The 16769-nt window shown below is 48.6% G+C and overlaps 1 protein-coding gene across 6 annotated transcripts in view; it reads left to right on the top strand.

Annotated features, from left to right (window-relative positions):
- The window catches only part of NOS1 (nitric oxide synthase 1), a 169029-nt gene extending 157860 nt beyond the window's left edge, over positions 1-11169 (top strand). For 4 of the 6 annotated variants that reach the window (XM_035098441.2, XM_060269289.1, XM_035098442.2 and 1 more), the window contains 4 exons: positions 807-955; positions 2540-2734; positions 3959-4077; positions 6622-11169. In XM_035098441.2, the coding sequence (XP_034954332.2) occupies positions 807-955; positions 2540-2734; positions 3959-4077; positions 6622-6685 (527 nt within the window). In that variant the 3' untranslated portion in view covers positions 6686-11169. Of the gene's footprint in view, positions 1-806; positions 956-2539; positions 2735-3958; positions 4082-6462 lie in introns of those variants that run through there. The other 2 variants (XM_035098445.2, XM_060269288.1) reach the window with 2 other exon arrangements.
- The last annotated feature ends 5600 nt before the right edge of the window (positions 11170-16769 follow it).

The following is a 16769-nucleotide window of genomic DNA, read 5'->3' as shown; positions in this document are numbered from 1 at the left end:
GGCAAAACTAGAATTAGCTCTGGTTGTCGTTGGCTGCGGCGCCACCTACTGGTGGCCTCCCAGCCTTCTGTGTCCATCCTGCCCAATGGACACCAGCTACCACTGCCACCTACAGGTGAATCTCGGAAAATTAGAATATCGTCGGAAAGTGCATTTATTTCAGTAACGCAACTTAAAAGGTGAAACCAATATATGAGATAGATGCATGACAGGCAAAGGAAGATATGTCAAGCCTTTATTTGTTGTAACTGTAATTATTTGTCGCTAGGCAGGTCAATTATGAATGGAATGTAATTAATGAAATGTAATAGCGATGTTTATTTTTGTATTATTGTAACTATTTGTTTTATTACTGTGGAATTTCCAAAAGAAAGCATTTGTAAAAATTAAAAGAAAAATAAAAAACAATAAGTTGCATTACTGAAATAAATGCACTTTTCAACGATATTCTAATTTCCCGAGTTGCACCTGTAGAACATCAAGTTCCCTCTGGGCATGGTATGAAACCCGCTGCTTGTGTCTGGCCACTTGTGTGGTTCTTTAGGCTGTGTTTTGAAATGGCAGGTTGTTTTTTGTTTATTATATGGATTAGTTGTCTCCTGCTGGCACACCTAGGAGCTCAGTTAGAACAGCAGGAGATTCTTAAGCTCAGGGTCATGGGTTCGAATCCCACCTTGGGCAAAAGATTCCTGCATTAGAGGGGGTTGGACGAGATGACCTTCACGGTCTCTTCCTGCTCTACAGTTCTATGATTCCATTACATGTTTTTCATTCTCCCCTACCACCTCCTCAATCTGTCCCCCCAGGGCTGAAGCCATGCCCCATGATGCTGGTCTTTGGTTGCCGGCAGTCCAAGATTGACCACATTTACAAAGAGGAGACCTTGCTGGCGAAAAGCAGTGGTGTCTTCAAGGAGCTGTTTACGGCCTACTCTCGTGAGCCAGACAAACCAAAGGTAACCTGTGATTGGCAGTGATTCCTGAGCTAGATGACCCCTTGGGTCCCCTTCTGCAATTCTATGGTTCTAACGGATTTCACTCACATGTTCATTCATCAGTCCGTTCCATCCTGTTTCTGCTTTAATCCGTGAGAGGCAGTGTGGTGTAGTGGTTAGAGCATGGGTAGGCAAACTAAATCCAGGGGACCGGATTCGGCCCAATTTCCTTCTAAATCCAGCCCGCGGATGGCCTGGGAATCAGCACGTTTTTACATGAGTAGAATGTGTGCTTTTATTTAAAATGCATCTCTGGGTTATTTGTAGGGCATAGGAATTTGTTCTTCTTCTTTTCAAAATATAGTCCGGGCGCCCCACGAGGTCTGAGGGGCAGTGGACCGTCCCCCTGCTGAAATAGTCTGCTGACTCCTGGGTTAGAGTGTCACACTACTGTAGGACCTGGGAGACCAGGGTTCAAATCCACACTCAGCCATGAAGGTCACTGGATCACATTGGGGCAGAGTCACTGACTCTCAGGCTAACCTACTTCACAGGGTTGTTGTAAGAATAAAATAAGTGGGGAAGGAGAACCACGTACACCACCTGCATTGGAGTAAAGATGGGATGTGTGAAGTCATTAAAAAATAAGGGTTTGTTTCCCAAACCACTGAATATCTCCATTGCCCTCCTCTGAATCATGCGTTGGTCACTGTCTCCCAGCCTAATCTACCTCAAAGGGCTGTTGTGTAGATATAGTGAGGAAGGGGAGAACAATGTCTGCTACCTTGAGCTCCTTCTGAAGACATTTTTGTTTAGGCAGCTTTACCTTGAGATATAACCCGATCATTTATGGAAGATCAGTTTTGTAGAGGGCGGGAGGGTCTTTGTAGTTTTTAGAGTTGTGTGAATGGTTTTAGTTTTCTAAACCGCTATCATGGTTTTTAGAACTTGCATTTTTTTTAGGTTTTGTTCTGTTTTTACCATATATACCACTGTGGAGGCTTTGTGCTGCAAAGCAGTCCACAAATTGGTTAAAGAGATAAATGAGGTGTTATTATTTATATCGTTGTCTAAAAATACGTGTGCAAAGATTCCTCTTTAAATACGTACTTTATCTGAAAGCATGCATTCCTTTAAAAAAACAAAACAAAACCATAACAACACAGAGGTGTTTAAAATGCATTTGGTGCACTTTTTTTTTTAAGCCAAAAGCTGCATTTCAAAATTCAGAGAAGCGTAAAATCTTGAGGAAAATTGCATTCTGATCCGTGTGGCAGTATAGGAAGCGTGAATTAGGTTGGCTTGCTTTAAGATGCAACCCAGATGACACTCTTTTCCATGCCTTACTAAGCCCGAATCTTGCGAGGACTGTATAGGAGGATATTGAACCTACCGAATATGTGGCATAATCACAGTCAACAGCAAAATATACAGGTTGCCCCTACCCCTCCTCCCTTCCTCTATGGGGTCAGCTCTGCAGTTCATTGGCCCGCCTGCAGGGGGTGCTGTGCTGCAAGGATGGGAGCCTTCTTCCGCAACATGACAGCAAACACACACACACACACACACACACACCCCATTGCTGTCCGCTTTCCCTTCCCATAGAAATACGTGCAGGACATCCTTCAGGAGCAGCTGGCGGGAACCGTCTACAAGGCGTTGAAGGAGCAGGGGGGACACCTCTATGTGTGCGGTGATGTCACGATGGCTGGGGACGTCCTCAAGACCGTCCAGAGCATCGGGAGGCTTCAGGGCAAGCTGACGGCAGAGGAAGCCAGTGCTTTCATTAGCAAGCTACGGGTGAGCACCACCACCACCACAACCACGCAGCATGCCGTGGGGGCAGCCTGTGGCGTCAGGCACCCTGCCAGCATTCGGAGCTGAAATCAGTCGGGTCCCAAACACAGGCCCCGCCTCCATCACTGCCCCTGGTGATTTTGCAAGGTCCCTGCGCAAGGAGCTTACAATTGAAAAACCAGCACGGGTCCCCTTGAATTTTAGCGGGCCCCCCTATGTAATCCCACTGCCCCCCCCCCCGGAGGCAGTAGCACCCACTTTGAGAACCTTCCTCTTCTCCCTCATTGCCATGCCACCACCAAGCACTTGGCTCTGAGCCTTCTCCCTTTGGGGGGGTCCCCCCCCCAGCTGCTGTCTCCTTCCCCTCCTTTGCATCCAGACTGTCAAGGCCACGCACCCTCTTTCCCCAGAACATCCCCTTCGCTTGCCTTGCCTCGCTGGCCGGGATTTGTCCTCAAGTCCTTATAATGCTTCATTGTTCCCCGGGTGGAGATATAAAGAGAGGTGTTTGAGAGAGAGGTGCGTGGACAATAGCCTGCCACACCGACCAAAGAAAAAGAATCAGCTTTTCCACTGGCATGTGAGGTCCCCGGAAGCTTAAACAGAAGAGAATCCGGCCCTTGGGATGTTTTAAGTTCCCACGCCCATTATAGTAACCCTTTGCTGTCTCCTCTTGTAAGAAAGGAGATTCTGACTTTACATTCGTACCTTGGTTGCCAAACGCCTTGGAACTCGTGTGTTTCGGCTCCTGAACGATTGAAAACCGGAAGCGAGTGTTCCGGTTTTCAAGAAATTTTCAGAAGCCGAATGTCCAGCACGGCTTCCGCAGCTTCCGGTTGACCGCAGGAAGCTCCTTCAGCCAATTGGAAACCACGCCTTGGTTTTCGAATCGTTCTGGGACTCAAATGGACTCTCGGAACGCATTGTGTTCGAGAACCAAGGTACAACTGTACAAGAAAAGAGATTCGGGTTAAACATTAGGAAGAACTTCCTGGCGGTCAGGGGAACCGTTTGACGGTGCAGTGGGCAACCTTGGAGGGTGGTGGGCTCCCTTCCCTTGGAAGTTTCTCCACAGAGGGTGGAGGGCCATCTTTCAGGGTTTCCTTCATTGCAGCGGGGTTGGACTAGATGACCCACGGGGTCCCTTCCGACTCTACACTCCTGAAATTAACCGTGCATTGGTTTTTCTCCTCCTCCTTCCCACCCGGCCTACCCCGCGCCCCGCAGGATGACAACCGCTACCACGAGGATATATTTGGAGTCACCTTGCGCACGTACGAAGTAACGAACCGCCTCCGGTCCGAGTCGATTGCACACATTGAGGAGAGTAAGAAAGACACGGACGAGTGAGTCGGGCCCGCTGGCTTCCTTCCCTTTTCAAACCGGTGCTTTTGTTTCCCCAGAAACGTGTGGGCTGGGCGAGAGAATCCCTTTTCTCATTCGGTTGACGCCATCACTCGAGCTACCTGCCAAGAGTGGGTGGGGATCACCGGGGAGCAGGCATGTTGAGCCTCTAAGCTCCGCATGCAGAAGTTCCATCCCTGGGATTGCTGATTAAAACCGGGGTGGGGGGTGGGGAGCCTCAAACCCAGGGGCCAAATGTAGCCCTCCCGGCTGCTCTGCCCAGCCCTCAGAACTTCCCCCAAATAGGCCGCACCCCTCAGGAGACCTGGCCTTTTTTTGCCTGGCCTGAACACACCCCTCGGACTCTGATAAATGCTTCTCGCTTGCCTGGAGAGAGGGGTGTGAGCAGAAACAAGCCTACTGCATGCAAGGTGAAATTTGCATTTGTTGCTCCGCCCACTTCCCCCTCTGGCCACACCCACCAGGAGGGTTGCAGCTGGAGGAAGCAGCGCTTCTGAAAACTGGGATCCTGTGCTCTTGCACTTGGGTTCCTGCTTGCTGGTTTCCCACTCTTCCGCAGGGAGAACGGGGTGCTGGGCTGATCCAGCACAGGCTCTTTTAGGTTCTCATGCCCAGAAAGGAATGCGGCCCTCACGCTGGAAAGGTGTTTCCCCACCCCTGATCTGGAGAAAGACCCTGGGAAGCTACTGACAAGTTGGAGTAAATAGCCCTGGCAGTGGTGGCTGGTGTCCATTGGGAATGGTGGGGCAGAACTTAGGGGAGCTAACAGCAGGTGGCGCCAGAGCTAAAGATAGGCAGAGTTCTAGTCACCATTTCCTACCTGCTAATTTCTGTAACGGGTGGCACTGTGGGTTAAACCACAGAGTCTAGGGCTTGCCGATCAGAAGGCCGGCGGTTCGAATCCCCGCAATGGGGTGAGCTCCCGTTCCTCGGTCCCTGCTCCTGCCAACCTAGCAGTTCAAAAGCACGTCAAAGTGCAAGTAGATAAATAGGTACCACTACAGCGGGAAGGTAAACGGAGTTTCCGTGTGCTGCTCTGGTTTGCCAGAAGCAGCTTAGTCATGCTGGCCACATGACCTGAAAGCTGTACACCAGCTCCCTCGGCCAATAATGCGAGATGAGCGCCGCAACCCCAGAGTCAGTCATGACTGGACCTAATGGTCAGGGGTCCCTTTACCTTTACCTTTAAGTTCTGTAAGGGTGATACTGAGACTCCCATTTGCCCTAATACAGGCACTGCCAACCTGTGGCCCTCCAGATATTTTGGCCTACAATTCCCATGATCCCTAGCTAACAGGACCAGTGGTCAGGGATGATGGGAATTGTAGTCCAAAACATCTGGAGGGCCGAAGGTTGGGAATGCCTGCCCTAGTAGGTCAGCCTCCACTCTGCCCCTCCCATTGCCTGCTATCCATCCCGTTCAACTAGAGCTAGGAACATAAAAAGCTGCCTTGTGCTGAGTCAGAGCCTTGGTCCATCTACTTCAGTGTTGTCTGCAATGAATGGCAGAAGTTCTCCAGGGTTTAAGGCAGGGGACAATCCTAGCCTTATCTGGCAATGCTGGGATTGAACCTGGGACCTTCAGCATGCAAGGCGGACGCTCAACCCCTGAGCTATGCTCTCTCTCTCCACATTAAGCGATCCTCCAAGGCACCCTCAGCTATTTTCTAGTGGTCCACGGCAGTGAGAAGGGAATGAGATCTACTGTTGTAATATTTTGTGCCTTCTGCTGAGCTGGTGGCACCAGCTGGCCTAATCCCAACCCAACCCTGCCACCTACTGTCCAGAAATGGTACCGGCCATTCAAAGAGGCTTTTCTTTGCCACATAGCTAAGTTGCCGCAGCATTCGCAACATACATTTAAAGCAGATTTATACCGCTTTAGCTGTTGCTGCTTCCCCTGAAGAATCCTGGGAGCTGTAGTTTGTTAAGGGTGCTGGGGATTTGTGGGCCTTCGACTGCAGAAGGAAGAGGCAGGCAAGAAAGGCTTATTCCGTGAATTAAACTTAGGAGCTAAGCCTATGGTTTGGTTCACGCATCGTAGTAAGCCAAACTATGGCTTAGGTCACATTCAACACCATACATTTAAAGTGCATTTAAAGCACATCTCGTCTCCCAAATACTCCCGAGAACTTACCCCTTACAATGCTGCAGTTCCCAGTTCCTTAATAAACCACAGTTCCCAGAACACTTTGCGTACGATGTTTTCTGCCCAACTAATGAAAGGATGGCATTTAAGCCAGGGAATGCATAACTTGCGAAGGGCGAACGAAATGCACGCGAAGTCGAGTGGAGGGGGCGATGCTTTTTTTACATGCCTTACCTTGCATGTGTGCTCTCAGCTCTAACCGACGGCTTTTTTGCAGGGTGTTTTGTTCCTAAACGTGACCGCGTCGCGTTGCCCGAGGCAGGAGGCCGAGCCAGGCCAAACCGCGGCAGCTCCAGCTGCTCCGCTCTCCAGCCCTCAAAAAGGAGAGGGGTCTGGACCTTGTACTGACACGCCCGCATCCGCTCCTTTCCTCCAGGGACTTCCGCCAGGCCCACAACAACAAACGCTCGTCTGTGTCTCGTCCTATTGTTGTGTCCTGAAGGATGTGTTGTTGACGCTTGGATAAGCGACGGAGGAAGAGACGGAGGGACAATGCTGGCGATATTTCTCTCCCCTCCACACCGCCACCCTCTTCTCGCGTCCTGTGGCAGTTTTATTTCCCTTCCGTGTGACCTTCTCTGGAATCTCCCACTGTGGCGCGATGGCTTTGAACGCAACCTGCAAGCAGCTCCGGCAAAGACACACAACTTCTCCGCTCGTTCATGACGAGGCCGTCTTCATGGCTGCATGAAACCACCACCCTAGTGGTCGTCATCTGCATTTTGTGTGTGTGCGTGTGTGTGTGTGCGTGCGTGTTCTGGGGTGGGTTTGGAGGGTCACGGTCAGTTGCTGTTGAGTTACGCGGCAGAGGAACGCAGAATCGCCGCTCTTGTCTGTTTGCCAAAATCTCTGCCTAGCATGATTTGCTTCAAGCAGTGGGTCACCCTCTCCCCTGTCCCCTCCTGCCGCTGCCCCTTTCATTCCTGCAATCTGGCAGTGGGGAGGAGGGGAAGTATGGCGGGCAGCTCCTCCTGTGGCTTTGTTCTTGTGCAGCCCCTCGGTCCTTGCATACAAGGTGGAACTGGCCTCCGTTGCACAGATAACGGTCGCACCTTCGTACGGCATACTTGCGCAGCCTCTTAACGTGATGCACTGCCCCAGCCTCCCTGCTCCCTTCCCTGCACCTTCCGCAACGTGTTTGAGCACCGATCCAATGGTCACAAAGTCAGCGACACAGCTGGAAATGGCAAGCTAGGTGGGCTGTAACCAACAGACTGCCAGGAAGCAACTGTGGGTCATCAGGCATTGTGGCTAAAACACTGCTAAGGATATGAATACACTATTAGGAATCCAAGAAGGTTTCCCTTGTTCATGCGATGTGCTTTTTCATTTACTCCTCAGACAGAGGGAGAGAGAAAGGAAAAGAATGAGGATGCTACCAAAGGATCACTTTTGTAGAACCATAGAACTGAGATGGGGAATCTGTGGTCCTCCAGGTGTTGATGAGCTATGACTCCCATCATATTCTGCCAATTTCCCATTCAGGCTGGGGCTGATGGCAATTTTTGAATGCCTTTCTCACGCATACACTAGCGTACAGTGTGCATACAAACGCATATATTAGCAAAAGTAACATACGCAAAATGCATTGCATTAGGGGGAATTACTTTGCTTAAAAATGTGTGTGTTGGGAGAAAATGCAGACTTGTTAGGAGAAATTTGCACTAAAATTCTGGTGAATTTTCATGAGAACAACAACAACAAAATCACAAGCTGAGATGGTAACGTGGGGGGATCTAATTTAACATAGAAAAACATGAGAAACAGAGAAAAACAAAAAATGACATATTTGCCCAACACCATGTCCAAGACCATGGGTAGGCAAACTAAGGCCCGGGGGCTGGATCCAGCCCAATCGCCTTCTAAATCAGGCTTGCAGAATCAGCCTGTTTTTACATGAGTAGAATGTGTCCTTTTATTTAAAATACATCTCTGGGTTATTTGTGGGGCCTGCCTGGTGTTTTTACATGAGTAGAAAGTGTCCTTTTATTTAAAATGCATCTCTGTGTTATTTGTGGGGTATAGGAATTCGTTCATTTTTTCCTTCAAAATATAGTCGGGCCCCCCCACAAGATCTGAGGGGCAGTGGACTGGCCCTCTGCTGAAAAAGTGTGCTGACCCCTATCCAAGACCATCAGGTGGGCCACAGGTTGCCCATCTTTGCAACAGACGAAGGCCAAAGAGGACCCAGGAAGGAACAGGCAGACTACATTCACGAACTCTTTCTGATGGCTTCTAGAGTTCTCCAGTTACAGAAAATGATTGACTATTCTGATAGATCTCTTGCTCCATCCACACTGCTTTTCTAGTCTCAGAATAAACCCAGGACATCCCCTTCCTCCCTAGGGAGATAGATGGATCTCCCAGCAGTAAAAAGCTGAATTACTTCCAGCAGGAAACAGCTGGATCCTAAACTACTGCCTTCTCATTGAAGGGTTTTGCTGTCAGTGCCAAAAACTCTGTGCTCTTTCGCTTGGCGTTTCCTTTTGCTTTGTGCAAAAAGGACAACCTGGGGAGCTGCCAAGGCAGGGGCCTGGCGCCTGTCACAAGTTCTCAGCATTTGTAAGATGCTAGAGGCTGCCTTATTCTGATTCGGAGCAACGGTCCATCTAGCTCAGCATGGTCTACACTGGCCGGCAGAGGCTCTCCAGAGTTTCAAGCAGGGTTTTCTGCTAGCCCTCCCTGGAGAGGCCATTGGGGGATTGAACCTTGGACCTCTGCCACTGAGCTACAGCCCTTCCCCAAAGGTCGACTGTGAATTCCTTTTGCCCACCTTAAGACTCCTTGAAGCTTATAGACATTTGACCATGAGATTGGCAGAGCAAGGCAGCAGTTTCCTTGGGGCCCCAAGCATGTGCTTTTTGAACGGGACACATTGCTCTCGTTGGTAACAACATCAGAGCCATGACGAAACCCTGGTTGGGTTTAGGCCCCCTGGTTTGATTCATGCTGCCGTCTTATGCACCAGAGATGTGGAAATATTTTCTAGCCCGAGGGCCGCATTCCTTGTTTGGCAACTTTCTGGGGGCCCCACATGGTGGGCGGAGCCAGGGGCGAAGGTGGGTGGAGCAACATATGCAGATTTTCCCTTTGCATAGTAAGCTACTTTCTGCTCATGCTCACACACCCTTCTGTGACCTCCATGCAGAGAAGCAGGAGGCAGCAACAGAGACTTCAAGGCAGGGGGAAAGACTCATGGAGTGAGGAGCAATTCCTGGGGAGAGTCTCAAATGCCAGAGAGAGACTTGGAGGGCTGTGTGTGGACCCTAGGCCAGAGGTTCCCCACCCCTGCTATGCACACCTAGAAGTAAGATGGCCCATGGGAACTTCCTTCTGAGTAGACAAGGATTACATTGATTTGTAAGCATAGTGGCAAAACTGGTACAACCAGGTGGCTGATGGCTGGAATCCTTAGCACAGGGGTGGGAAACGGGGGGGGGCCTTGCGGATGTCTCTGGACTCCAACTCCCATCAGTCCCAGCTACCATGGCCAAAGGTCAAGGATGGTGGGAGTTGGAGTCCAGCGACACCCAGAGGGGTCGCAGGTACCCCCAACCCTCCTCTAGTCTAACTCGGCATGGCGAGAATCTCCCACATTCTGGCTCAGTCCAAAATCCCATGCATCCCACAGACACAAAGTCTTGGTTATGCCATGCCTTTGCGATCAAATAACAAACGCAGCCTCTTGCCTCGCAAAAGAATAGAACGGAACCACCGCACTGTGATAGCGTCGCATTGTTTTCCCACATCAGGTGACCCACACACACACTCAGCTGCCAAAAGGATCCCCCCCACCCCACTTTTAAGATGGGTGAGTGCAACTGGAAGTCCGGAGTGCCAGCCAGCTTATTGTTTGTGAGTCAACATGCAAAGGCACGTGAACATTTGTTTGACCTTGTTTGTATCCCACGTGGCTCGCCGGTCTCTCGAGAGGCTGAAAAAGCAACCTGCCAAAAGTGGGAGAAATTGCAACACGGCCAGATCATAAGGAGGGGCAGCAATAAGCCCACAAATGGCTCAGTTTGCTCAACACCCACGTTGAACAACACGCCACGGCAGGCGATGCTCAAAGAGACGGTGCCATTTGTGAAAGCTGAACAAGTTCCCCTGAAGAAGGTTATTGAAACACATTGGAAACATTACCATTGAACCTCTTGGATTTTGTCTGCTCCATTCTGCTCCCCTCAGAAAAGGAAAACAAAAAAAGCAACCAGCCACACTTTGCTCTAGTCCCTTTTCAGTGAAAGCCCCCTTTCCTTGCTCTGCTACTTGTTTGTAGAAAAGAAAAGTGCAGTTTCATCTCACGGGAGAGGTTTTCCAGGCCGCTGCTACACAAAACAAACGAGAGAACAGCCGTTTTCAAGGGGGGGTCTTTGTTCTATGAGTTGGTGCTTGTTTTGTCACGAGGTGCTGTTTCTGAGCTGTGCGCAGCGCGCTATGTCAACACCTAGTGGTAGAAATCAAGCATTACAATGCAGTGGCAGTGTGCACATTTCATTTTTTTCCCCAATCCACATGTTCCAGTGCAAAGGGGTTGCGGGTTGAAACAGAAATGTTCCCATGCAGAGATGGTACAGACTGAAACAGAAATCTGTACCCTAACCCAGGCTATTGAATGAACCCTGTATATTGTATGGGAAAACTCTCCTCTGCTCCCTCCCATTGGCTTCAGCAGGTTAACTTAGACCTAAGTGTCCTCTGGTTCAAACAAGAACAAAAATGCATTTGCCTGTGTAGGGCAATGATATAATATGGGTGAGTACAATCCTGAATATGTACAGGTTTCCCAAGCACCTGCTAATGTGATCAATTTCCTCTCCCTATTCTTCAGCTCAGCTCCCTTGTGTCACTGTGCCATTATTATTATTATTATTATTATTATTATTATTGTTATTATTATCATCATCATCATCATCACTGCCATTAATAAACAACGGATGAACAAATTACAGTTGCATTCCTTGGTCTGGATGGGCACCCTGGTTCATTTTGAACACCACACAAATGTATCATAATTTGGAGGGTGGGGGGCGGGCAGGTCATATTTAATCCTATCAGTGCTTTAAGCGGCCGGAAACATTTTACGTTCCTTTACCTCCGAGCTCTTGATGCTGCCAAGTCTCTGCCGTTTGTACAATATGCTCAGCACCTTTCTTCATGGACTGACTGCTGTTCTTGTTTGCGAGGTATCCACACTGTTCTAAAGCATGCACCTTCTTTCTGTATAGTTCGGATCTTCTGGTTTTATGGAATTAAAAAGAAAAATACTTATGCCTGTTTGCATTGCAATCAATTAAAAGAAAAAGAAAAAGTGAAATGACTCCGCTGTCATCTTCTGCTTTGTCTTTTAAGGCCTGCCCAACATGAGGATCGTTGTTCATACTACAATCGGGCTCGGCATTCATTATTCCAGACATTTATTAATTACTTACCCATCGTAAGGGGGCATCCAAAGTAAGGGGGCAAAGCCCATCTTACTTTCCACGCAGTGCCTCTCGGCCCCCAATGTGGAGTGGCTCTGGAGCAACGCTATGTCAGGGGCTCAGAGGCATTGTGGGGCAATTAAAATGGCAGGTCCCAATGTCAGCACTTGCCGGCCAGACTTTGCTGGTCCTTCTGAGCCTGCAAGCTGTTCTCTGTCCACTAAAGCAGAGATGGGGAGCATCCCATCACCCTCCATCATGGACATTCCTGGATGCAGCTGATGGGATTGGAGGAAAACAAGTCCCCCACAGCTGCTCTAAGGGAAATCCCATGGGAACTTCCAGTGTTCAGTGAAGGTAAGCATAGACTGGACAATGGAAGAGCTCAAATGGAAGGCAACAGCAATATTCATTCATTCATTCATAAAAATGAATTCATTCATTTATTCTGTGAACTGCCCTGGGATCTTATGATGAAGGGTGGGATATAAATATGAAAAAAAAATTATAGACTGCTGTTTATATGCGGCAGCTAGACTGGTGACTGGGAGCGGCGGCTGAGACCACATAACACTGGTCTTGAAAGACCTGCATTGGCTGCCAGTATGTTTCCGAGCACAATTCGAAGTGTTGGTGCTGACCTTTAAAGCCTTAAACGGCCTCGGTCCAGTATACCTGAAGGAGCGTCTCCACCCCCATCGTTCTGCCCGGACACTGAGGTCCAGTGCCAAGGGTCTTCTTGTGGTTCCCTCACTATGAGAAGCCAAGTTACAGGGAACCAGGTAGAGAGCCTTCTTGGTAGTGGCACCCGCCCTGTGGAATGCCCTCCCACCAGATGTCAAAAAGAAAAACAACTACCAGACTTTTAGAAGACATCTGAAGGCAGCCTTTTTTAGGGAAGCTTTTAATGTTTAATAGATTATTGTATTTTTATGTTCTGTTGGAAGCTGCCCAGAGTGGCTGGGGAAACTCAGCCAGATGGGTAGGGTATAAATAATAAATTATTATTATTATTATTATTATTATTATTATTATTATTATTAAAGAAAAAGCAACACAGTTTGCTACAGAAATACATAAAACCATGCAGGGAAAACCACATTTTAAAAGTTAAAAACTGACATCAATTAACCATTGTATTCTTTATTGCCTGCATATAAGTCTGGCAGAATTGAAAAAGTTTTGAAAGTTGGCACATTAGGCGCCTGCTGAATCTCTAGTGGCAAGGTGTTCCACAGGAGTAGGCCTTAAGTTTCTTTCTGTTGTCAAATGAGCCTCACCATCCCAGGGAATGACCAGTGACATGCCTGCAGACGATCTCAATGATCGAGCTGGGATACAAGGGTGGAGGTGCCCTGAACCTACATTGTTTAAAGGTAAAGGGACCCCTGACCATTAGGTCCAGTCGTGACTGACTCTGGGGTTGCAGCGCTCATCTCACGTTATTGGCCAAGGGAGCCGGCGTACAGCTTCCAGGTCATGTGGCCAGCATGACAAAGCCACTTCTGGCGAACCAGAGCAGCGCACAGAAACACCGTTTACCTTCCCGCTTGGAGCGGTACCTATTTATCTACTTGCACTTTGACGTGCTTTCGAACTGCTAGGTTGGCAGGAGCTGGGACCAAGCAATGGGAGCTCACCCCGTCGCAGGGATTCGAAACGCCGACCTTCTGATCAGCAAGCCCTAGGCTCTGTGGTTTAACCCACAGCGCCACCTGCGTCCCACATTGTTTAGGGCGTTGTAAATTAATAGAAGGTCCCCCCTTCTGCAGCAGCAACAGGGAGATATTCAGCTGCAGCCAGACTGAAGCTTTCAAGGCTGACAAGATACAGAGTGTGACAGGCAAAGTCTGTGAGGCTGGGGAGATGGAGTTACTGCAGGAGACTCACCCTCTGATGGGGACAGGGCTGTGTCTTCCACCCAGGTGGTCCCTGAATAAGATACTGATGTCCCACCTCACATGAGACAACAGCTTCTCATCTGCATCAGTCTCCTTTGCCATGTACTGCATGGTCTCCTATGGACCACAATGCCCACCACACCAGAGATTCTCACGAGGCTCCACATTGTGCCAGACCTTAGCTGGGAGCCTGTGACAGCATGGAGGAATGGTTCTGAGCTGCTACTTCAAACCACATTCCGGCAAATTCAAGCTGTGCAATTAAAGTTGCCTGGGATGTCTTGCCCCTTCATGGATCAATGCCTTGTCATGGCGAAGGGGCTTGAATAACATGCAGGGCCACCCAAGATGGACAGGTCATAGTGGAGAGTTTTGACTAAACGTGATCCACCTGGAGAAGGAACTGGCAAGCCACTCCAGTATCCCTGCCAAGAAAACTCCATGGACAAAGACAACAGGCATATAAAAGTTATGACGCTGGAAGATGAGCCCCTCAGGTCGGAAGGCGTCCAACATGCTACTGAGGAAGAGCGGAGGACAAGTACAAGTAGATTCAGAGCTGATGAAGCGGCTGGGCCAAAGCCGAAAGGTCGCTCAGTTGCGGATATGCCTGGAAGCGAAAGGAAAGTCCGATGCTGTAAAGAAAAATATTGCATAGGAACCTGGAATGTAAGAACCATGGATAATGGTAAGCTGGATGTGGTAAAAAATGTCTTGCACAACAAACCTGCTTCCTCCAACAGGACCAGACTTTTTGCAATAAGGGAGGTGAGGGGAGAGCGTGGGCAACACTTGCTTGGCACATCATCTGACCTCCCCACCACCAACAAATAAGGATGAATGCTCAATTGACAGGTGGTCTGGAAGCACCCTTGGTTCAAATGATATCATGCACATGCGCTCTCTCTCACAAACATACATACAGAGGGCAAACACCAAGATAAGAGCAGTTAGGCCAAAATTAAGGCTGGACTGGCCCTTCCAATCCATAGATTTGCCTATTTCCTAAATATAAGGAACTGAGCTTTTAATTCCCATGGGAAATCATGATTCAAGAAGTATGCAGCAACCTGTTGCAAGCAGGTTGTGCCTGTTGTGAGCACCAGACCCGGGATGTAGGACAGTTCAGTTGGTAATGACAAAAGATGCAGTCCAGCACACTTTTACTACATGTGTGATCAAGCAGAGTTACGTCTCGGCACAATTCCTGGAAGCTTTTAATGAAAGTTGAGCTTCACACAGAAGCCAATAAAACACTCATGGATTCCATAAAGCTTTGGCCAAGTTCTTGTTTACTTGACAGGTCATAAAAGCATAATTAGTAGCAATTATTTACAGCATTTACCGCAGCCGTGGTAAAGGCACACTTAATTCTAAGCCTCTCTCTTTCTTTCTGGGAGTTGCAAGCAAGAGGAAAACAGTAAGAGTCACGCTGTTATCAGTCCTTCCTGTAGTAGGTTCTGCACATGTCCAGAAAACAGTTCCCACAATAGATTTGTTAATCATGGGTGTCTTTACTCGGAAGATAGCTTCACTGTTTTCAAGGGGCTTGTTCCCAGGTTGGATGCACATAGGAGCACAGCTCAATATAAATAAAGATTACTACTGCTTCTTTAAGTGGGGTTTCCAGGGCTGAGTCCTGGCAAGGATAAAAAGGTGGGTGGGCCTGGAGCCAAACACATTAAAATATAAGCATCCATAACTGAAACACATCATAAAACAATCCCACTAAATAAAGCAACACTGTGACTCAGACAAGAGACTCAGGGCAAAGAGATCAAAGGAATTCCTGGGTAAACATAAATATTTGTGGGTTTGGGTGTCTTCAGTGTCACACAAATATACTTTCTTACTTGTCGGTGGACTGAGGGGTGCACCCCTGGAGTCCTTAACATGGGATCTGCTTGTTTTATTTCCAGGAAGGGGTGTGTGGGTGGACTAAAATCAAACAATGAAAGTGGGAAACAGGCTAATTTCTCCTCTCCCTCACCCCCGCCACAAAAAAGGATGAATAGTGCCTGCACATCTTGCTTCATATCTCAGATTCTACAAATGCTAGAAGTTATTTTAAAAAAAGAAAATTCAAAACCAATGGATCTTGGATTAGGGTTTATCTGCGGGGAGGCAGTTGCCCCCATGTCCACAAACCCCATTTTCTCTTCTATCTCAGGTTCTACAAAGGCTAGAAAGTTCTCTCTCTCTCTCTCTCTCTCTCTCTCTCTCTCTCTCTCTCTCTCTCTCTCTCTCTATATATATATATATATATATATGTGTGTGTGTGTGTGTGTGTGTGTGTGTGTGTGTGTGTTACTCTTTTTAAAAAGAAAATAGCAGCGGCAGCAATAATAATAGAAATCTGGGGGTTATAGCTCATAACCCAATTTTTGTTTCCCATCTCAGGTTCTAAAAATAAAAGAAACTTACTACAAGTAGGAAATCTGGTGTTATGAACCATAGGTAAAGGTAAAGGGACCCCTGACCATTAGGTCCAGTCGTGACCGACTCTGGGGTTGCGCGCTCATCTCGCATTATTGGCCGAGGGAGCCGGCGTATAGCTTCCAGGTCATGTGACCAGCATGACAAAGCCGCTTCTGGCAAACCAGAGCAGCACATGAAAACGCCGTTTACCTTCCGGCTTTAGCGGTTCCTATTTATCTACTTGCATTTTTTGACGTGCTTTCGAACTGCTAGGTTGGCAGGAGCTGGGACCAAGCAACGGGAGCTCACCCCTTCACAGGGATTCGAACCGCCGACCTTCTGATCAGCAAGCCCTAGGCTCAGTGGTTTAACCACAGCGCCACCTGGGTCCCTATAACGACCCCAAATTCCTCCTCTCTCTGAAAGTTCTGCAAGTGCTAGAAGCTCATCCTTCCTTTAACTGGCAGACAGGTGGACAAAAATGCAAACCCCCCGCTGTTCCCTAATTAGTTTCTTCCTTCCCACTGGGAGATGAGAGGAATAACAAAACAAAAAAAAGAGCGAGCAGTGGCCGGTGCGCCTCCGTGCGAGGAAAGCAATTCGCAGATGCTCCCTGGGCGTCCCTTTTTTTTTCCTTCTCTCTCTTGCCCGCCTCATTCCTGGCTCCCCCCCCCCGCCCCCTTTCTCAGCGCTGGCGTCATTCTCCTCCCGCCTCTTCTTGCCGCGCCCGCCCGCCTCTTTTTTCGGACCACCCTTTTCTGCGCCGCCGGCGCGTGTCTCTT

This window comes from Zootoca vivipara, chromosome 17 (assembly GCF_963506605.1).
Source record: "Zootoca vivipara chromosome 17, rZooViv1.1, whole genome shotgun sequence".
In the NCBI taxonomy this organism is placed as follows: domain Eukaryota; kingdom Metazoa; phylum Chordata; class Lepidosauria; order Squamata; family Lacertidae; genus Zootoca; species Zootoca vivipara.
This window is presented reverse-complemented; position numbering and strand designations above follow the sequence as displayed.